General features: G+C 43.5%; 1 protein-coding gene across 11 annotated transcripts in view; it reads left to right on the top strand.

Moving 5' to 3' along the window:
- rims1a (regulating synaptic membrane exocytosis 1a) overlaps window positions 1–21,001 on the top strand; it is an 879,579-nt gene that overhangs the window by 792,065 nt on the left and 66,513 nt on the right. For all 11 annotated transcript variants that reach the window (XM_072557828.1, XM_072557837.1, XM_072557845.1 and 8 more), the window contains one exon: window positions 7,688–7,826. In XM_072557828.1, coding sequence (XP_072413929.1) covers window positions 7,688–7,826 — 139 coding nt within the window. The remainder of the gene's footprint in view (window positions 1–7,687; window positions 7,827–21,001) is intronic.

Genomic DNA, 21,001 nt, shown 5'->3' with positions numbered 1-21,001 from the left:
CAGCCTCCACACGCAACTTCCCATTACTATCCTTGATTGGACCTATTCCTTCCCTAGTCATTCTTTTATTCCTAACATACCTATAGAAAGCCTTAGGGTTTTCCCTAATCCTACCAACTAAGGACCTTTCATGTCCCCTCCTTGCTGCTCTTAGCTCTCTCTTCAGGTCCTTCCGGGCTACCTTATAACTCTCAATTGCCCCTATTGAACCTTCACGCCTCATCTTTACAAAGGCCGCCCTCTTCCATTTAACAAGGGATTCCAACTCCTTATTAAACCACGGCTCCCTCACACGACCCTTTCCTCCCTGCCTAATAGGTACGTACTTATCAAGGACATTCAATAGTTGCTCCTTGAACAAGTTCCACATATCAATTACGCTCTTGCCTTGGAATCTACTTTTCCAATCCACACATCCTAAGTCATGCCTCAACGCATCATAATTTCCCTGCCCCCAGCTATAACTCTTGCCCTGTAGTACACACTTATCCCTCTCCATCACTAGAGTAAAAATCACCGAATTGTGGTCACTGTCCCCAAAGTGCTCACCTACCTCTAGTTCTAATACCTGGCCTGGTTCGTTACCCAGAACCAAATCCAGTATGGCCTCACCTCTTGTTGGCTTATCTACATATTGTGTCAGGAAACTCTCCTGCACACATTGCACAAACACTGACCCATCTAACGAACTTGAGCTATAGCTTTCCCAATCAATATCAGGAAAGTTAAAGTCTCCCATAACAATCACCCTATTACTGTCACTCTTCTCCTGAATCATCTTCGCAATCCTTTCTTCAACGATTCTAGGACTATTAGGAGGCCTGTAAAAGACTCCTAACAGGGTGACCTCACCTCTCCTATTCCTAACCTCAACCCAAACTACCTCAGATGGCAAATCTTCGTCCATCTTCCTTTCCACCGCTGTAATACTATCTTTGACAAGCAAAGCCACACCCCCCCCTCTTTTGCCCCCACCTCTGACCCTACTAAAACATTTAAACCCTGGAACCTGCAACAGCCAATCCTGTCCCTGATCTAGCCATGTCTCCGTAATAGCCACAACATCGAAGTCCCAGGTACCAACCCACGCTGCGAGTTCACCTACCTTATTTCGTATACTTCTGGCATTAAAGTATACACACTTCAAGCCACTCTTCTGTTTACAGGCACCCTCCTTTAAGATTGATGCTATATTCCTAACCTCCCTACACTCCAGGTCCTGCACCCTAAAGCTACAGTCTGGGTTCCCATGCCCCTGCAGAGTTAGTTTAAACCCCCCCCAAGAGCACTAGCAAACCTCCCCCCAAGGATACTGGTGCCCCTCAGGTTCAGGTGCAGACCATCCTGTTTATAGAGGTCCCACCTTCCCCAGAAAGAACCCCAGTTATCCAAGTACCGAAATCCCTCCCTCCTGCACCATCCCTGTAGCCACGCATTTAACTCTTCTCTCTCCCTATTCCTCGACTCTCTATCACGTGGCACGGGTAACAAACCAGAGACAACAACTCTGTTCGTTCTAACTCTGAGCTTCCAACCTAGCTCCCTAAAAGCATGTCTAACATCCTCAGCACTCCTCCTACCTATGTCATTGGTGCCAATATGGACCACGACTTCAGGCTGCTCCCCCTCCCCCTTAAGGACCCGGAAAACACGATCAGAGACATCACGTACCCTTGCACCTGGGAGGCAACATACCAAACGTGAGTCTCTCTCGTTCCCACAAAACCGCCTATCTGTGCCCCGAACTATCGAGTCCCCAATTATTATTGCTCTGCTCTTCTCCACCCTTCCCTTCTGAGTAGCGGGGACAGGCTCCGTGCCAGAGGCCTGAGCCCCGTTACTTACCCCTGGTAAGTCGTCCCCCCCACAAGTATCCAAAACGGTATACTTGTTCTTGAGGGGAATGACCACAGGGGGTCCCTGCACTGGCTGCTTCCTCCCAGTCCCCCTCACTGTCACCCATCTATCTGCCATCTTTGGAGTTACTACTTCCCTATAGCTCCGATCTATGACCCCCTCTGCCTCCCGAATGATCCGAAGTTCATCCAACTCCAGCTCCAGTTCCCTAACACGGTCTTGGAGGAGCTGGAGATGGGTGCACTTCCTGCAAGTGTAATCAGCAGGGACGTCCATGGCATCCCTCACCTCATACATGTTACAGGAGGAACATTGCACTGCCTTCGCTGCCATCCCTCTAAAAGAGAAACTTGAAAAACTAGATCTAAAGAAACAAACAAGCAAAATGCAGCACTTACCTGCTTATCACAACGGGTCTTATTATTAGGTTAGAGGAGGAGGGCGGGTGGGAGGCTCTACCCCTGTAGTGCCTCGGGTTCCTCGTTTGCACGCTTTTATAAGAAAAAAAACCTTCCCAGGTAAGCTAGCGCGACACCAGCTTCCGGGTCCGCTAGGCGCTTAAAAAAACTTTAAATTTTAGCCGTTAGAAAAACAATAACTGGACTATACCGTGACTTACAAAAACACCACCCAGACAGCCGTTACCTGCTCCGCTGAGAGAGTGAGAATTGTACACAATATTCCAAATGTGTTCAAACTAAACTTCTATACAGCTGCAACGTGATTTGCCAATTTGTATACTCTCTGCCCGAACTGATGAAAGCAAGCATAACAAGTGACTATCTGTGTGGAGTTTGCACATTCTCATTGTGACTGCACAGGTTTCCTCCAGATGCTGTGGTTTCATCCCACTGTCCAAAGATGTACAATTTAAATTACCCATTGTGTCCAGGGATGTGTAGGCTAAGTGAATTAGCCATGAGAAATGCTTGGTTACAGGATAAGCTAGGGGGTTGGCTTTGGATGGGATGCTCTTCAGAGGATCAGTGTGAATAGGCTGAATGGCCTATTTCCACTTTGGGGATTTTATGATTCTACGATATGCCTTCTTGACTACCTTCTCCACAGCTGTCCCTCAGACAAGAGGAAGAGGAAGATATGGATGATGCTGGAAATCCTAAGCCCTTGACACTCAATAAACAGGTCACACTGGGGGAGGTAATTTCCCCTCAAAGGGATGCAGCACGACAAGAGGTCTAACTGTACATGAGGGAGAAAGAAAGAGTAGAAATGCAGCATCAGTATGACAAGAAGCAGGAATAGACCAGTCAGCTCCTTCAGCTTGCTCCACTGATTCCTCCAATTTCCCACCTAACCCCAACTTCATCTCCTTTCTTACCAAGAATATACCCACCTCTGCCTTAAAAATAGTCAAGGACTCTGTTTCTACCACCTTTTTCAGGAAGGTCTAATCTTCTGTGAGAAAGTATTATCCCTCATCTCTGTACCAATTGGTGATCCCTAATGTTTAAATAGTAATCTCCCCCTATCCACTCCGTCAATTTGCAATCTATTTTGGAAATGTGTTTCGGTCAGTTTATCAGAAACATGAAGAGTTACAAACAGGACCTGTACTGCAGTAATCATGAGTTTACTCCCTGTGCTCTCTCACACATGAGAATGGAACAGGAAGAAGGGGGCACGTTTGGCTGGAGAAATGAAAGAGGAGGGGCTCCAGATTCTTGTGGTACTGGCACTAGATATTGGGGAGGGGGCATGTTCAAAATGACAGGTTGTTTAAAAGTTTGACGAGAGGAAAGGTAAAGCAGGTGGGACATTGACTCATTATGTTTTGAAGAATGAAGATGATTCATAGAAGCATAGAAAATAAAAGCTATTCAACCCTTCATGCCTGCTCAACTATTTAATGATCATGGCTGATCATCCAACACAGTACCCTATTCCTGCTTTCTCCGCATACTCTGATCTCTTACCCCTAAAACTTATATCTAACTCTTGCAAACATTCAATGTTTTGGCTCCAACCATTTTTGTCAAAGAGAATTCCACAGGCTCAGTAATTTCTGGATGAAGATATTTTTCCTCATCTCAGTCCTGAATGGCTTATCCCATATCCTTAGACTGGGGCCCCTGGTTCTTTACTCCCCTTCTGGACTCAGAAATATCCTTCCTGCATTCTGTTGAAACACATAAAATTCAAACGGGACTTGATAAAATGGGTGCTAAGATGAAGAGAATATTCTTCTTGAGGCATGAGGGATCCCTTCAGCCTCTGGAAAATTTCCAAAAGAGCTGCCCTACCTGTTTTTGCAATGAGCTATTGAACTACATGTCAATTAGACAGTGGGTATGACATGGCCTTACCATGGATTCAGTTTCCTAGGGCTGGGAATCTCCCCTGGGTATGACTGCTGCCTAGTCAGATACTAACAGCTCTTGTACTCAGCAGAGCCACTGGCAGAGCTGTAACATGGCATACTCCCCCACCCCAATCCTTAGTCCCTACGTCTCGGAGATAACTGTGTCTGGGATGGTTAGAAGAGTTGAAGGGAGTTGGTTCTCCCTCTCCTTGATTCTACCGATTTTTCCCTATTGTAATGGAGTCTGGATGTAGCGGACAGATTTCAAGAGGAGGGGATCTTCCAGTGTAGGGAAAAATGATGAGGAGATGAATAGTCTTGTTAGTCTGTGGGACAGCAGTGCAGGCTAGATCATTGACTATATTGTAGGCAAAGTTTGACAAATATTTTGACTGAAAATAGAGTTGAGCATTATGGAACATTAAGTGACGTTCGGGCCTCCGTGAGATCATCCATGATCATATTGAATCACTAGAGCAAGGTGGGTAGTCTGAATGGCTTCCTACTCCCACTTGTAATGGGATTCTGAACAGAGCAGTGTTCTAACTTGGAAGTTCATTGGTGTTGTCAGGGTTGGAGGTGGTTTAAGCAAACTGGGTTAAGCTGGAGGAGCTGCGAAACAGAAAGGTATCAATCTCAAAGGTATAGATCTCAAAAAAGCAAGGGAGAAGTTTGAAGAACTAGCAAAAGATTACTGAAGAGCAAAAAGTAAAAATGGCAGACATTTGTTCACAATGAGGTGTTATTTAATGCCAGTCTCATGACAGATTTCAGAGAGGAGCATTTCATCAAGTGCAAGGATGGCAGCTGGGAACTTTGACCTAATTGAGTTTATGATGGGATGGTCCAAGGATAGCCTTTCCATCCTATCACAAATGGGTACACTCAAGTGGGCTATTAATGTCCATTGAAAGGAATCATCTCACTGTCATTGGACTTCATCCTGCAGTATGAAGCTGGCCACTGGCAGGAAACAGAGGTGGGCTTTTTTTGAAATGGTCTTGCAGTGTTAATTAAGAGTCAGTTTTAGGACTTGTCCATGTATATGATGACTCTGGAGTCAGATGCAGGGGTCAGCATAATGGCTTTGTAGATTACGTTTTGTAAAGTAGTTGCAGGCTTCACATAGTGAAATGATGATGAAATGGGTGGAGGGAATTCAATGAGGTGAAGTTTGAGCTGATAATTTTTGGGAACATAAATATGGAGAGACAGGAGACTATTAAGCATATGATTTTGGTCTGCATCTCAATGAACAGAGATATTTTGATGCCAGCATACACAAAACCTGAAAGGTTGTAGGACAGCTTGATAAGTTGGTTAATTAAACCACACATTAAGTTTATAAATAGAGCAGAATAGAAGCAAGACTGTTTCAATCTCAGACCATTGTGGACCATTCTGGATCCCATATTTCAGGAAGGATAAAAAGCCCTTGGAAAGGGAGATTTACCAGGAATAGGGGAATCACTCTTGAGTAGAGATTGGCAGGGTTTTTGATTGTTCTTGGAACAGAAAAGGTTAAGAAGTCACTTAATATACGTCGTCAAGATGATGCAAAGTTAGAGGTGATAGAATGGATAATAAAGATTGATTTCTTCCAGGAGATGTGTCAATAGCCAGAGATCATTGACAATAGATATCAAATGCAGTTTAGAATATTTTTCAACCAGTGATCTGCAACACTGGGCCTAAAGAGGTGCTTGAAGATGATTCCATCAATCACTTTAAAAGGATGTTGCACAGCTTCTTGAGGATGAGGAACTTATGGAAAAAAAATAGAAGGGTGTGATTCTCAATACAAGTCCTGTCTCAGAACTAACACTTCAAGAGAGGAAATTCCTCCTTATCCCTGTCTTAAATTGAAGTTTTCCAGGAAAACATCCACTGAAAACCCCTTTTAGAAGCTTAGAATTTTAAAAAAGATCATCTCTTATTGCTCTAAACTCCAATTAGTCTTTCCAACTCAACCTTTTCTCATAAGACAAAACCTTCAGCAATCAACTGAGTGGATCTTCAAGGAGGTGATGTTGAACTTGGACAAGACACTTATTGGACTTCATTTAGAGTGCAGTGTACATTTATGGGGAACACGTTATAGGAAAGATGTGAACGCATTGGAGTAATTTACAATCATAGTTCCAGGAATTAGAAACTTCAGCTATGAGGATAGATTGAAGAAGTTAGGACTGTTCATCTTGGAGAGAAGAAAGCTGAAAGGAAATTTGGTAGAGGCTTTGAAGATCGTGAACAGGGTAGATAAAGTAGACAGGGAAAAGCTGTTTCTGCACTTAAAAGGAAAAATAAAAAGTGGGAATAGATTTAAAGTGATGTGTAAACAAAGTAAGGGCGATGTGAGAAGAAAACCTTTTCACGCAGCAAGTAGAGTATGGAGTGTGCTACCTGAAAATGTGGTGGAAGCAGGTTCAATTGAGGCATTGAAGAGGGCATTTGATGTTTTCTTTTAATAGTAATAGCATACAGAGATATTGGGAAAAAGCAGGAGATTTATTTTAGATAACTGAGCCTGTGTAATGATCTCCTCCCAATTTTGTGATTGTCTCAATTAATCCTAAAGTAAGTATGTTCCTTTTTAAGTAAGGCAATCAAAATTGCAACCATAGTTGTTGTTTATGTTTAGATTCCCTACAGTGTGGAAACAGGCCCTTCGGCCCAACTAGTCCACACCAACTCTCCGAAGAGTAACCTACCCAGATCTATTTCCCCTCTGACTAATGCACCGAACACTATGGGTAATTTAGCATGGCCAATTCACCTGGCCTGCACAGCTTTGGACTATGGGAGGAAACCCACGCAGATACAGGGAGAATGTGCAAACTCCACACAGACAGTTGCCAGAGGCTGGAATTGAACCTGGGACCCTGGTGCTGTGAGGCAGCAGTGCTGACCACTGAGCCACCATGCCACCCTGAATTATCTATGAATGCAAAGAACTCCAGTACCAGCAGAATGCCTCAGTTTTAGTCTTGTATTATAGTCAGTTTTATGGACAAGGTTTGAAAACTTCAGCATGAATACTTTGAGCCATAAGTCACCTTTGTTGAAAAGGTTCCAATCTTTTGTATTTTTTTTCTCTGCATCTTTACTGATTATACAGAGGTTACTCAAGTTAACGAGTGGAAAATCCAGTCACAAGTTTCAGTTGGAAGTAAGGAATGTGACCTTTAGTGTCTTGGCATTAGCACTTGGCCAAAATATCAGCCGAATGTGAACATCTCTCAACATTACTGCAGCACCTGAAAATATTAATATTGTAATGACAACAATGCAGTTGAAGAGAGTGGAAAATGCAAGATGGCTGTGTTTTCACTGGGTCTTAGGTTGTTTGGCTAAACCAGCCTTCAAATACTCCAATATTGTAACTTTAAAATAATAAATATAAGAAGTTGGCTTATCAAAGACTTTTCAAGTCCTTATTTCAATTTCTGTGTTGTTGTGAGTGAGTCTGAAACTGAATATTGATAACTTTAAAGCTGTGCTTTTCCACAGAAGCTGGAGGGAGGAAATCCAAAAATACTATCCAGAGAAGCACAGAGACAGGCATGGCAGTGGAAATGCGGCGTATGACTCGACAAGCCAGCCGGGAATCTACTGACGGCAGCATGAACAGCTACAGTTCAGAGGGAAAGTAAGTATTCTCCTGTGCTGGCTGCTGTGGATATATCCAATGATAGGCAAGCTTCAATGTGTCAGATTCTGAGTTAAAGGCTATGATTGTCACCAAAATTTGCAGTCTCCAGTTATTCAAGGGCAAAGATTTAGCAAAAGGCGGAGAATAAACCTGGGAACCACAGGTTGGTCAGTCCAATGTCAGAGCAAACCTTTAACGACAATAACCTGGGTCAAACTTCATTAATACTTGGAAAACTTTAAGATGACAAAATGGATGTCAGTATAGATTTGATAATAAAAAAAAGTGTTGACTAATTTGATCCAGTTCTTGTTGGTGTTTGGTAAAAAAGCAATGATGACGTGCCAGCGAGTTTGGAAATAGGAAAATAGGACATAAATGTGTGACTCAAGAGTTGGTGCAAGAACAAAGGTTTTAGATTACTCAATCACTGGGACCATTTTCACGCCAGGTGGGACATATACAAATGGTACGGTCTGCACCTGAACCACACTGGGTAGGTTTGCTCATGTTTTTGGGAGGAATTTAGTCTAGTCTGGTCTAATCTAGTCTGGTGAGGGAAGGAACACAGAATATTGGTAAAATAGAGACATATCAAGTTATAACAAAGAAAGCAAGTCAGAGTGAGTTCTGCTATCTTGCGTGTCAAGAGAGTAAGGTAAGGCTAGATGGTCTTTACTTCATGCCAGGAGTATAACAGGTAAGACTGATGACTTAAAGGTGTGAATTGACACGTGGAAGTATGATGTTGTTGCTCTCACAAAAATATGGTTGAGGGAAATGTTAGTCTCACAAATTAACAGTCCAGGCTATAGGATTTTTAGGCAACAGAGAAGGTGTAAGAAGGGTAGTGATGTAGCACTCTTAATTAAGGAGTTAATTACTGGAATATGGAGCTATGGTAACTTGGATAAGTTCTTAAGTGAGGCTTTGTGGGTAGAACTTAGCAATGATTAGGAGGAAGCCATTTCACTGGGAGTGTATTATACGCCTCTAAAGAGTCAGTGGGAAATAGAGAAGCAAGTATGTAGGCAGTTCCCAGAGGTGTGGCAGAGTAATAAGTGGGTAATTAAATTATGGGATTTCAACTTTCCTAACACAAACTGCAATAGTCATAGTGTTAAGGATTTAGAGGAGACGGATTTTGTGAAATGTATCCAGGGGAGTTTTTTGTATCAATATGCAAAAGGTCCAACAAGAGATGGTGCAGTATTGAACCTAGAGTATTGTAGTGATAGTACAGGCCCAACATATACCCAATGGGGGGAAACGTATCAGCTATAAGTTCAAACAACTCTGAATGTCTAGGAAATTCAGGATTGGATGAGGAAGAAGAGAGAGGCTTTTAGCAAGTCTAAAGAAAGCAATTCAGTTGCCATCCTAGAGGAATATAGAAAGTGCAAGTGCAAACTTAAGAAAGCAATTAGATAAACAAAATTGGTGCATGAAAAAGGACTTGCGAACAGGATAAGGAGACTCCCATTTACAAAATACATTAAAAGGAGGAGGTTAACCAGCGAAAGAGTAGGATCCATTATGGACCACAGCAGCAACCTGTGTGTGAATTTGCAGGAGAGTACGGTGGTACTGAATTAATATGTCTCTTTGGTCTTCACTCTGGTAAAGGAGAGTATTGGTATGGAATTCAGGAAAAGCGACTGATAAGAGCTTGCATAGTTTTATATGGGAAATTAGATGTACTGCTGGGCTTACATGTACAAACCCCTAGCCCAGATGAATTGTATCCCAGACACTATGAGAGGCGAGGCAGGAAATCACAAATTTTTAATTCCTCTTTGGCCACAGGGGAAGCGCTAGAGGATTGAAGGGTATTTTATGTGGTTCTACTTTTCAAAAAATGGAGTAGAGGTGCTATTGGAAGCTTTTGGAAAAAGTTCTGAAGTAGAGAATTAATATCCAGTTGAAAAGGCATGGGTTAATTAAGGATTGTCAGCATGGCCTTGTCAGAAGAAGATCATGCCTAACAAATTTGTTCAAATTTTTGAAAATGTGATTAAATATGTGGACAAAGGAAGTTCAGTTGATGTAGTTGACATAGGTTTTCAACAAAACTTTTGACAATGTCTCGCATGGCAGACATATTGAGAAGGTTAAGGTACACATGGAATTGAGTGAAATATGGCAACAGCTATAACTAGCTTGGACACAAAGAGCTGTGGTAGAAGGTTTTCTAGTGACTGGAGGCCAGTGGGGAACCAGTTCTGAGGAAGGGTTCTGAAAACACTAACTTTGATTTCATGTCACAGATATTACTGGACCTGCAGAGCTTTTCCAGCAACTTCTGCTTTTATTTCTGATTTACAGCATCCGCAGTTCTTTGAATTTTTGTTTCCAAATTGTACAGACTACCTCTCCCAATTGACTCTGATTTGTATATTCCATCAGTTTCTGTTTGGTTCTCATTTCCACTGGTTATTTCATCATAGATGATTTTTATTTCCTGAGAATTTAACAGAATAATGCATTGGAAGACAAGATGAACTTGGAGGGAAATAGGAAAACTAAAGGTACTATATCTCAATATGTGAAACATTTGATATGTTAATAATATAGAAGAATGAATTAGATTAGATTCCCTACAGTATGGAAACAGCTCTTCGGCCCAATAAGTCCACACCGACCCTCCGGAGAGTAACCCACCCAGACCCATTCCCCTACCCTATACTTAACCCCGACGAATGCACCTAACACTGTTGTCAGTTTAGCACAGCTAATTCACCTGACCTGCACATTGTGAGATTGTAGGAGGAAACCAGAGCAACCAAAGGAAACCCACGCAGACACAAGGAGAATGTGCAAACTCCACACAGTCGCCTGAGGCGGGAATCAAAACCGAGTCCCTGGCACTGTGCTAACCACTGAGCTACCGTGCTGCCCCGAATTAGTTTGTTCTAAGAAATTTTACATAAATATAAGAGAGACAAAGGATCTCACATTAGAAATCTCTTGGATGGAGCTTAGAAAGGCAAGGGCCAGAAAATATTTTTAGGAGTAGACTCTCAAACTATAGTTGTCATGTAGAATGGAATATAAATCAGGAGATTAGGGGTGCATGTGATACAGTAATCATGGAGTGGGGGTGCCAGTGTTGGACTGGGGTGGACAAAGTTAAAAACCAGGTTATTGTCCAACAGGTTTATTTGAAAGTACAAGCTTTCAGAGTGCTGCTCCTTCATCAGGTAGCTAGTAGGGCAGGATTATAGGATACAGACTTTATAGTAAAAGATCAAAGTATCGTATAACTGCAATGTAGTGAACAAACCTAGATTGCTGTTAAGTGTTTAATCAGTTAGAGTGAGGATGCGGGTTTCAATTGATTAACATGTGAATCCCAGAACTCCTTTCAAGTCACAGTCCCAAGAAAACTCAAGGTTTTATCAGTATAAAAAATAGTGACAACTCAGCTGAGACAATGCATTAAAGGTGTGAGGTTAGAATCTGTCCATATCCCAACCTTGAGTTAGGCTGGTTCTATTTACAGATAAATGAGTGTGTGTGTGTGTGTGTGTGTGTGTGTGTGTGTGTGTGTGTGTGTGTGTGTGTGTGTGTGTGTGTGTGTGTGTGTGTGTGTGTGCGCAAGAGGAAGAGCAAGTGTGTGTTTGTGAGAGAGAGCGAGAGAGAGAATATGTGTGTGTTTGTGAGAGAGAGCGAGAGAGAGAATATGTGTGTGTTTGTGCATGAGTGAGTGTGATATCTTCTTCCAATGGGCTTGGCAGTGTCTTCTCTTTTGGTGGCTATTCTCGAGTTACCACCTTGACTGGGGTTTTGCAGCAATTCTTATTCTTCTGAGTCTTCGTGCACTTTTGGGAGGTTCTTGAGGATCTGCCAATGGATTGATCAGGTTCAATTAACCTGTTCAATTAGACTTAACCAGGTGTTGGCACATTGATGGCAGGGTGGCCTTTAGGTGTCCATTATGGTACATGTAGCTTCCTCCAGCTAAGGGTGCTAGATGTCTCCATGTTTAATGAATGATTCACTGCTCCTGATTGTTCCAAGAACAACAGTCTATTGTCCTATTCAAGTCCAACTTCAGGTATGTATTGGAGCATCTGCAGCTGCCAAATTTGTTTGCAAACTGTCTGTAAGCAACTGCAGCCTGTCTGGATTCTGCAGCATGTGAAGTAGCACAGTGTCAAGGCTGGGTTCTATTTCCCAGCATGCTTTAATAATTATCCAACTTCTGTAATTCCATGATGAGTTTTTTATTGTTATCGTAAGTTCATTATTTTGGGTGGCCCATCCAGGCACAGCCCCTCCTCGTCATCCTGAATGCGAAGCATGATAGATCACATAATAAAAGACCAATATCTTTTCAGTGGGCATATGACCATTCAAGCTCAAGTAAAACACAGATCATACTTAAACATCTGAACTGTTACAGATGGCATGAGAAAGCTACATTTAACTAATCTCAGAAACTAACATAAATAAGGTATAGCAGAAATGGGCAAATACAAAACAAATTAATATTGAAAATACAATGGCCACATGTGTTACAAAGTCACAAAAAAGTCATTAATAATACAAAAAAACAGTATTCATGTACGAGGTTGGTTAGGACTCACTACTGTGATCTAATGAGGAGAATAAAATGGCAAAGCCAAAGAACATTATAAAATCAAAGAAAAAATTTACAACAAAATTCATAATGGGAATCTTGAAATTGAATGTACATTATACAGCCAGAAAATATTTTACCCATTAGAGAAATTGCCAAATAAACTGCAGTTCTGGAGAATGTCTTAACTGCACAACGTAGGCCAAATCAAAACAATCCACCTGTGGTCAGAAGAAATTCACAGCATAAGAAAAAAATCAAAGGAGTGAATTCATTAGATCAGGAAAAATTTAGTTAGGTCAAAGTTAAAGTTTTTAGTGTTGAAAAGTATGGCACTGGAAAAGCACAGCGGGTCAGGCAGCATCTGAGGAGCATGAGAATCGACTTTTCAGGCATAGACCCTTCACCAGGAATGTGAGTGGTGAGGGGAAGAGAGATAAATAGGGGGCTGGGTAAGGTAGCCTGGGAGGTGATAGGTAAATGCAGATGGATGGGTTATAGTGATAGATTGGAAGGGAGGGTGGAGCGGATAGGTGAGTAGAACAGTTTAAGAGGGTGGTGTCGAGTTGGAAGGTTGGATCTGGGATAAGGTAGGGGGAGGGGAGATAAGGAAACTGATGAAGTTGACATTGATGGCATGTGGTTGAAGAGTCCCAAGGTGGAAGATGAGGTGTTCTTCCTCCAGGGTGGCTTGGATTTGGCAGTGAAGGAGGCCCAGGATTTGCATATCCTTAGCAGAGTGGGATGGGAAAAACAAGGACTGCAGATGCTGGAAACCAGATTCTAGATTACAGTGGTGCTGGAAAAGCGTAGCAGTTCAAGTAGCATCTGAAGAGCAAGAAAATAGACATTTCGGGCAAAAGCTCTTCATCAGGATTCCTGATGAATGGCTTTTGCCCAAAACATCGATTTTCCTGCTCCTCGATGCTGCCTGAGCTGCTGTGCTTTTCCAGCACCACTGTAATCTAGAGTGGGAGGGGAAGTTGAAGTAGTTGGTCACAGGGCAGTTGGGTTGTTTGGTGTGTGTGTGTCCCAGACATGTTCCCTGAATCGTTCCATAAGTTGGCCTATCTGCTCCATCCTCCCCTCCAACCTATTATTATCATCCCTGACCTGCATCTACCTATTGCCTTCCCAGCTACCTTCCCCCCAAACCCAACCCTCCTATTTACCTCTCTCTCCCCTCCCCCCTGCAGATTCCTGATGAAAGGCTTATGCCCGAAACATCAATTCTTCTGCTGCTCCGATGCTGCCTAACCTGCTGTGCTTTTCCAGTGCAACACCTTTCAACTCTGATCTCCAGCTACTGCAGTCTTCACTTTCTTGAAGAATTTAGTGGCAACAAGTAGTGACAAAACTAAAGAGAACAGATAAGCGTGACTGTCTAATGGATAAAAAGCCCCAGGGCACTCGGCAGGAGCTGACCACAGAGCATCTACGTGTGGTCTAAAAGCATTTAATCGAACAAACAATTCTCAAGCAATTGCCTTAATGGGTCAGTTTCAGGTAGTCTAGGCACAGAGTGCATAGCAGGGGGTAACCACAGAGTGTCTACAAATGATCTAAACCTCTTAATTGAACAAATAATTCTCAAGAGCTTGTCTTAATGGGTCAGTTTATGTATGTTACAGATAAAAACAAACAAACCGTGCAAACCATGGCAAGAGGCAATGAATTGACAACTGCATCCTGGTTAGTTTGATGTCTTGTGGGTGTTGTTCCCGATGATGACGATGATCCTGATGAAATAGCTCTTACTTGTGGACCGCGGTAACATAGATATCCTGGGGAGAGATCAAGGTTGTTTTTGCTGTTATTCTTGTTTAATAGCTGAACAGGTTTGACACAATACAATATATATGCCCTAACCTTCCCTCACTTTTAACAAAAGAAATGGTGATGCGAATCCCAGGTGGAATGTTAGGTTGGGTTTAGAGGCCTGTTAGGCTCCAGCCTTGGTTTCTAGTGGTAGGGGGTTAGGGCTGTTTAAATGACCTGACCATGATGTGCTTAGGCAAAAACAAGACTCTGAGATGAGGTGGTCATGAAGACCAATGTTTCAAAGACATGTGAATTTGCAATGGACTGCAAGAGATCAATCATTTAAATATAAGTGAAAATGAAGCTGGCCTGACTGATCAAGAGACCAGTTTACATGTATGTAATAGAAATGAAGATGAAAGCTAAAGAAACGTGAAGAATCTAATTTGGAGATTATATCCAATGAGTAGAGAATTGAAAAATTGTCAATTGGTTTAAATCCTATCAGCTTGCACAGGAATAAAACTGGAAGAAGTGTGAGATGCATGTGAGTTTTGATCATCAGAAATAGTTGCATCTTGCCTTGGGTGGCTGTCAGGAGCTGTTTCATCACTTGGATCACTGAATCAGTGCATTTGTTAAATAGGCACCAAACAGAGAATCTGAATAATCTGTCTCTGGGGCATCTGTATTAAATCCTCCCATTTCTCCGATTAGTGTGCTATTAGTCCCCCTAATGGAGAAGGGTAGAATTGTCATCTGGGAGTTTTGAGTACGCCTGCTTCATCCATAATTCACTCGGTTCCCATGTTTATGCTCTGTCATGACGCCTATTGGATATATCTGGAATTACCATCTGGGAATCTGAGCTAGTCTGCTTAGTCTGTCATTTTCTCATTTGGTTTCCTTTCTCTCCCCCTATTGGAGTCATCAGGAATTGCTGTCTGGCAGTCTGAGTGAGTTTGCGTAGTCTGTAATTCTCTCGGTTTCCCTGTTTGTTTCTTTTCACTGCATCCTAGGGGAGACTGGATGCCTACTTGCAGAGCACTTCAGAGAACATTTCCGGGACATCCGCACCAATCAACCCCACCGCCCCCCATGGCTGAATATTTCAAATCCCCATTTCACTCTGCCAAGGTCTTGTATGTCCTGGGGCCGCCTCCATCGCTACTCCCTTACCACCCGATGCCTGGAGGAAAAATGCCTCACCTTCCGCCTCAGGACCCTTCAACCCCATGGTATCAATGTGAAGTTCACCAATTTCCTCATTTCTCCTCCCCCCACCTTACTCCAGTTCCAACCTTCCAGCTCAGCACTGTCCTCATGACCTGTCCCATCTGTCAATCTTCATTCCCATCTATCCGCTCCACCTTCCTCTCCAACCTATCATCTTCACCTCACTTCCATCCACCTATTGCACTCTCAGCAGCCCTCTTCCCCCCCACCAAGCCCCACTCCCTCCCATTTTTCTCTCCACCCCCGAGGTTCCCAGCCTCTTCCCTGATGAAGGGCTTTTGCCCAAAATGTCAATTTCTTGATCCTTGGATGCTGTCTGACCTGCTGTGTTTTTCCAGCACCACTCTAATCTTGACTGTGATCTCCAGCATCTGCAGTACTCATTTGGAATTGTTGTCTGGCAGTCTGAGTGAGTCTTCTCAGTCTGCACTAGCCTTTTTGCATTGTCTCATGTCCATGGTGTGGGGATGCCATTGGGTGCCCAAGTTACAGCAAGTTGGGAATGCTTGATTTGTATGTCTGTTGGGGGTTCTTGGGAATCTGTGAAATGTCCGTGTTGTTATTGAGTAGTGAGTGATTCCAATCTGTCAGACAGTGTTGTATTGGGTCACTTAAAATGGTCAGGGGTCCCTTGGACATGGAAGCTGCTGCCGGTGACTGTGATGGAAATGTAACGTTTTGTTGGGGGCAGCTCTGAGGATGTGTCATGGGGTGTCGTTGGTCTTGTTACTTGTACTAATGTCATATCATCTGCCATACATATACTAAGGTGGTGAGAGTGGCTGTATTGTGTACCATAGGCTGGCTTGCGTAATACCAGCTGGTTTTACCTATGGCTAGTAGAATATTATGTCCTGAGGGGCTAGTTTTATCCATCACAGTGGGCGGATTCAATTATTTAAGGGCAAGGAAGGAACTTGGGTTATGCCCCTGTAGCATTACTTGCTGTCCTTTGGGGTACTCAACAACATTAATTTTGCTATCGAAATAAGTCTTGCTTACTTTCTTTTTTGTCCCTAGCTTGACGGCTGCTGCCAGCTAAGAGGCTTTGATATTCTGGGTGAGTTGCTGCATGGCTTTTTCATGGGTGAGGGCAGCGAGGACAAGTTCTGTTAGGTGGAAGCCGAACAAGTAGTTGGCCTCTTTCATGGGTCAACCTATCATTAGGGTATGGGGGGTATATTCTGTAGAGCAGGTGATGGTGTTGCAGATCATCATGGACAAACAGAAGTACCGTGTCCCAGGTCTTGTTATTCTGTTGCATTGTTTTCCTAATCATTCCTTTCAGTGTGTGGTTCATTCTCTGTGCGATTCCATTGGGAGTGGTATGCAATGTAGAATTTCCGTTTGATACCAAGCATTGTCATCATATTTTGCATTACTCGGCTGGTAAAATGATCTAATTCGATACTGCGGGATAAACCCCATCTCATGAACATCTGTTGCGTGAGGATCTGTACTGTTCCTCTAGCTGTGTTCCCAAACGGGAAATGCTTTGACACATTTTGTAAAAGTGCCTACAATGACAAGGATGTCGGTGTATCTGTTTTTACATGGTGGCAGGGGAGCTGAGAGTCAATTTGGAGGTTTGCCCGCGGCCTTTCCACTGGATGCATGTGCCATAGATCTCCCTTCTAGGCCTACCTATCTGGATTGTTCTTAGTGCACATCAGACAGTTCTCTATGTAGTGCGCTATATCTTTGTATATTTTGGGCCACCAATGCAGTTCTTTCAAGCCTTCTGTAGCGGCCTGTATTCCCTAATGCCCATAACCATCATGAAATTGATAAATAATGCGGGTCCTGTCCTGAGTCAGGACTACATAGACTCCTATCTTTAAGACTAGTATGGCCCATACTTCCACCTAGCATATCCTGTATTTTGTGGTGGCTTCTAACTTTAATTCTACCATATTCCCTTCCACTGGTGGCCTGCAGTACTTACCATAATGAGAGAGCTGATGGTTGTGGTTTCCCATCAGCAGAAATAAAACTTCTAGCCACATTCGGTTTTAATGAGTCATGATGGTACTACGTTTGCCTAAGGTCTTCTACATGTGTCTGACTTATATTGACTGCATTGGCTTGCTCACTTTTGGGTGGCTGCCGGAATTTTCGTACATGAGCAACTTTTTTGACTGTTGTGGTTCTGTTCGCCGAGCTGGGAATTTGTGTTGCAGACGTTTCGTCCCCTGTCTAGGTGACATCCTGAGTGCTTGGGAGCCTCCTGTGAAGTGCTTCTGTGCTGTTTCCTCCGGCATTTATAGTGGCCTGTCTCTGCCGCTTCCGGTTGACAGTTCCAGCTGTCCACTGCTGCGGCCGGTATACTGGGTCCAGGTCGATGTGATTGTTGATAGAATCTGTGGATGAGTGCCATGCCTCTAGGAATTCCCTGGCTGTTATCTGTTTGGCTTGTCCTATAATAGTAGTGTTGTCCCAGTCGAACTCATGTTGCTTGTCATCTGCGTGTGTGGCTACTTAGGATAGTTGGTCGTGTCGGTTCGTGGCAAGTTGGTGTTCATGGATACGGATCATTTGCTGTCTTCCTGTTTGTGCTATGTAGTGTTTTGTGCAGTCCTTGCATGGGATTTTGTACACTATGTTGGTTTTGCTCATGCTGAGTATCGGGTCCTTTGTCCTGTTGAGTTGTTGTCTGAGAGCGGCTGTTGGTTTGTGTGCTGTTATGAGTCCTAGTGGTCGTAGTAGTCTAGCTGTCAGTTCAGAAATGTTCTTGATGTATGGTAACGTGGCTAGTCCTTTGGATTGTGGCATGTTCTCATTCCGTTGTCTTTCCCTTAGGCATCTGTTGATGAAATTGCGAGGGTATCCGTTTTTGGCGAATACATTGTAGAGGTGTTCTTCTTCCTCTTTTTACAGTTCTGGTGTGCTGCAGTGTGTTGTGGCCCTTTTGAACAGTGTCTTGATGCAACTTCTTTTGTGTGTATTGGGGTGGTTGCTTTCGTAGTTCAGGACTTGGTCTGTGTGTGTGTGGCTTTCCTGTAAACCTTTGTGGTGAATTCTCCGTTCGGTGTTCTCTGTACCATCACGTCTAGGAATGGGAGTTGGTTGTCCTTTTCTTCCTCTCTAGTGACTCTGACCCAGAGTTTAGGTTGAATTTGCGGTAGGATTGTTTGTTCTAATCTTTGTATTACAACTATGAGTCCAGAGTGAGCCCATGGGTGTGCCGTTGATTTGACACCTTTGTAATCATTAAAAACACAGAAATAGAAAACACACACCGGATCATCAATGCCACACTCACAGGAATCAGATTCATCCATTAGTAGCATCCATTGTGCAGCATGAATCTGGCTCACTGAGCCATCTTTGATTCAGTCGTCCAGCAGCAGCTGGATTTGGGTGTGCTCAGTTAGTATCATTTGTGGGTTTAAATCAATGATGTAGTGGAAGTACTGGACTGACTAAAAGACTGCAAGGAGGTGTCATTCACACATGGAAAATCCTTGCTCCACAGGCTGTAGGACCCTGGAGGCATAGACCAATGGGCCCTGCCTACCTTGCACCTCTTGCAGTAGAACAGCAGCTATTGTCTGGTCTGTGGCAGCAACTTTGAGGGCTTATGGTAAGTCAGGGTTGGGAACTAGCAAGGTTGATGTGTTGCGACGATGTGTTTTAACTCAGTTACTGCCTCTGTGTGTTGAGATGTCCAATTCCAAACAGCGTTCTTTTCCAGCAACTCTGAGATTTGGGCTGCTTTGATGGTGAACCCATCAATGTGTTTCCGGTGTTATCCCATTAAACCAAGGAAAGATCGACATGCATTGACACCTCGGGAGTGGGAGTCATTCAATGATCACTATTTGCTTTTGGTGTACATCCCTTTCCCCCTGGGTTACTATGGTTCCCAAGTATGTGACACCAGGCTGTAGAATTTGTGCCTTTTTCAGAATTATTTTGCATCCTAGCCTGTATAACAGATGGAGTAACTCATCTAGGAGCTGAATGTGCTCCTCCTCTGTTTCTGTTTATAGAAGTAAGTCGTCTGCATATTGTATTAGGCAGTCAGACAGGGAAAACCGTTCACGTTTCTTGGCTAAGTGTCTGTGAAAAATGAGGATGAGTTATGAAACCCTTGGAGTAGGCAAGTTCAGGTGTACTGCTGTAGGCGAATTTGTACTGGCAGGTCCTATGTAAAGGTATGGATCAGGAACCATTATTGATATCAAGTAGTATAAAGTACTTTACTAGCTACTGTTGTGGTGAGAGAGGTGACTTTATTAAGCTCCCTATAATCAATGTTTAAACACCATGACCCACCTGGTGTCCCTACCTGCCAAATTGGAGCATTACTAGTGGAGGCTAGTGGTCTCAGCACTCCTTGCTGTCACAGATTGTCAATCACCTTGGCCACCTCCCCCTCTGCTTGTTTGGGGAAACCGTATTGTCATTGTGGTTTCAGGTTGGGCCCCTCAATTATCATTTCTCCCAGATACACCCACCATCATGCTTATGCTGGGCGAATCCCTTTGTCGTTTACAATTACCTCTCTTATCGCCAGATCCTTTGTCGTTGTTAGGTGATTGACCCAACATGCCCCTATTGAGCTGACTTGATTAGCATAATAGTCCATTGAGACGATGGATGGGGCATTAATACAGGCATTCACTGGGTCGAAACTAAAATGGCACCTAGTCATATAATCAATGCTAAGTATTAAAATAGCAGGGTGTTGGCATGCAATGTCACCCAGTGTAAGTCTATTAGTGCTGTAATGTACCCTTCCTGTACATGGCCAGTAAACCCACATTAAAGCAATAGTCCCTGCTGTCTGCCGGGTTATATTGTTAAATCTAGAGGTGTTCAGGGTGGTGCGGGAAACTTCTGGTATCCCAAAGGAATTTGACAGGGTAGCCTCCTCCCTCATCATTGACCAGTGGTCTATCTGCAGTATCCCAGTTCGTATTGCAGATCTATACTGAGAAGGCAGAAGCCTGACACCGTCCTGCGGATGCCATAGGGGATGTTGGGGGGATGTATACACGTATTGGCTTATGTTCATGACATAGGCTGGAGCCTGCCGAGTGGGGTCTTCTCATGGTAGTTGGTAATTCCCTCTATAATCTCCGAGTCCCGCTGTAGTTGTTGGTCCCTGTGGCTGCAGGGGCTCTACATTCCCACACACAGTGTCCTGTGTGCCTGCAGAGGTAGCACCGTGCTGGCTGCCAAGTGTTCCCCTGTTGTGTCCCTCTATCTCTCCCTATGGCTGTGTAAGGTGGTACTGGGTGTCTCTGGTAAGAACTCCCCGTTCTTTTCTCATTCCTCCACACTGGACCCTGGTTGGACGTTCAGAAGGAAACATTTTTCCTCCTTTCTCTATCTTGCCTTTATTCCATTCATGGGTTTCTTTCTCCCGTACCTGGAACATTCTCCTCATAACCCGTGCCTCACTGTGGCTTTTCCTATACAGAATCGAAATTCACACATGCCTTCCTGCTCTCCTTGATGTCATGTGAAACTAGAGTCCTAGCCTCAGATAACTGACCACTAAGTCTCCAAAGTCCCCTGTAAAGTGCACTCATAAGTGACTGGCAAATGCAGTCAGGTGTTCCCTTTTGCCTGCACTTATTCAAGC

Source organism: Chiloscyllium punctatum, chromosome 3 (assembly GCF_047496795.1).
Source record: "Chiloscyllium punctatum isolate Juve2018m chromosome 3, sChiPun1.3, whole genome shotgun sequence".
Classification (NCBI taxonomy): Eukaryota; Metazoa; Chordata; class Chondrichthyes; order Orectolobiformes; family Hemiscylliidae; genus Chiloscyllium; species Chiloscyllium punctatum.
Note: the sequence above shows the minus strand (reverse complement) of the source record. Positions and strands in the feature narration are given on the sequence as shown.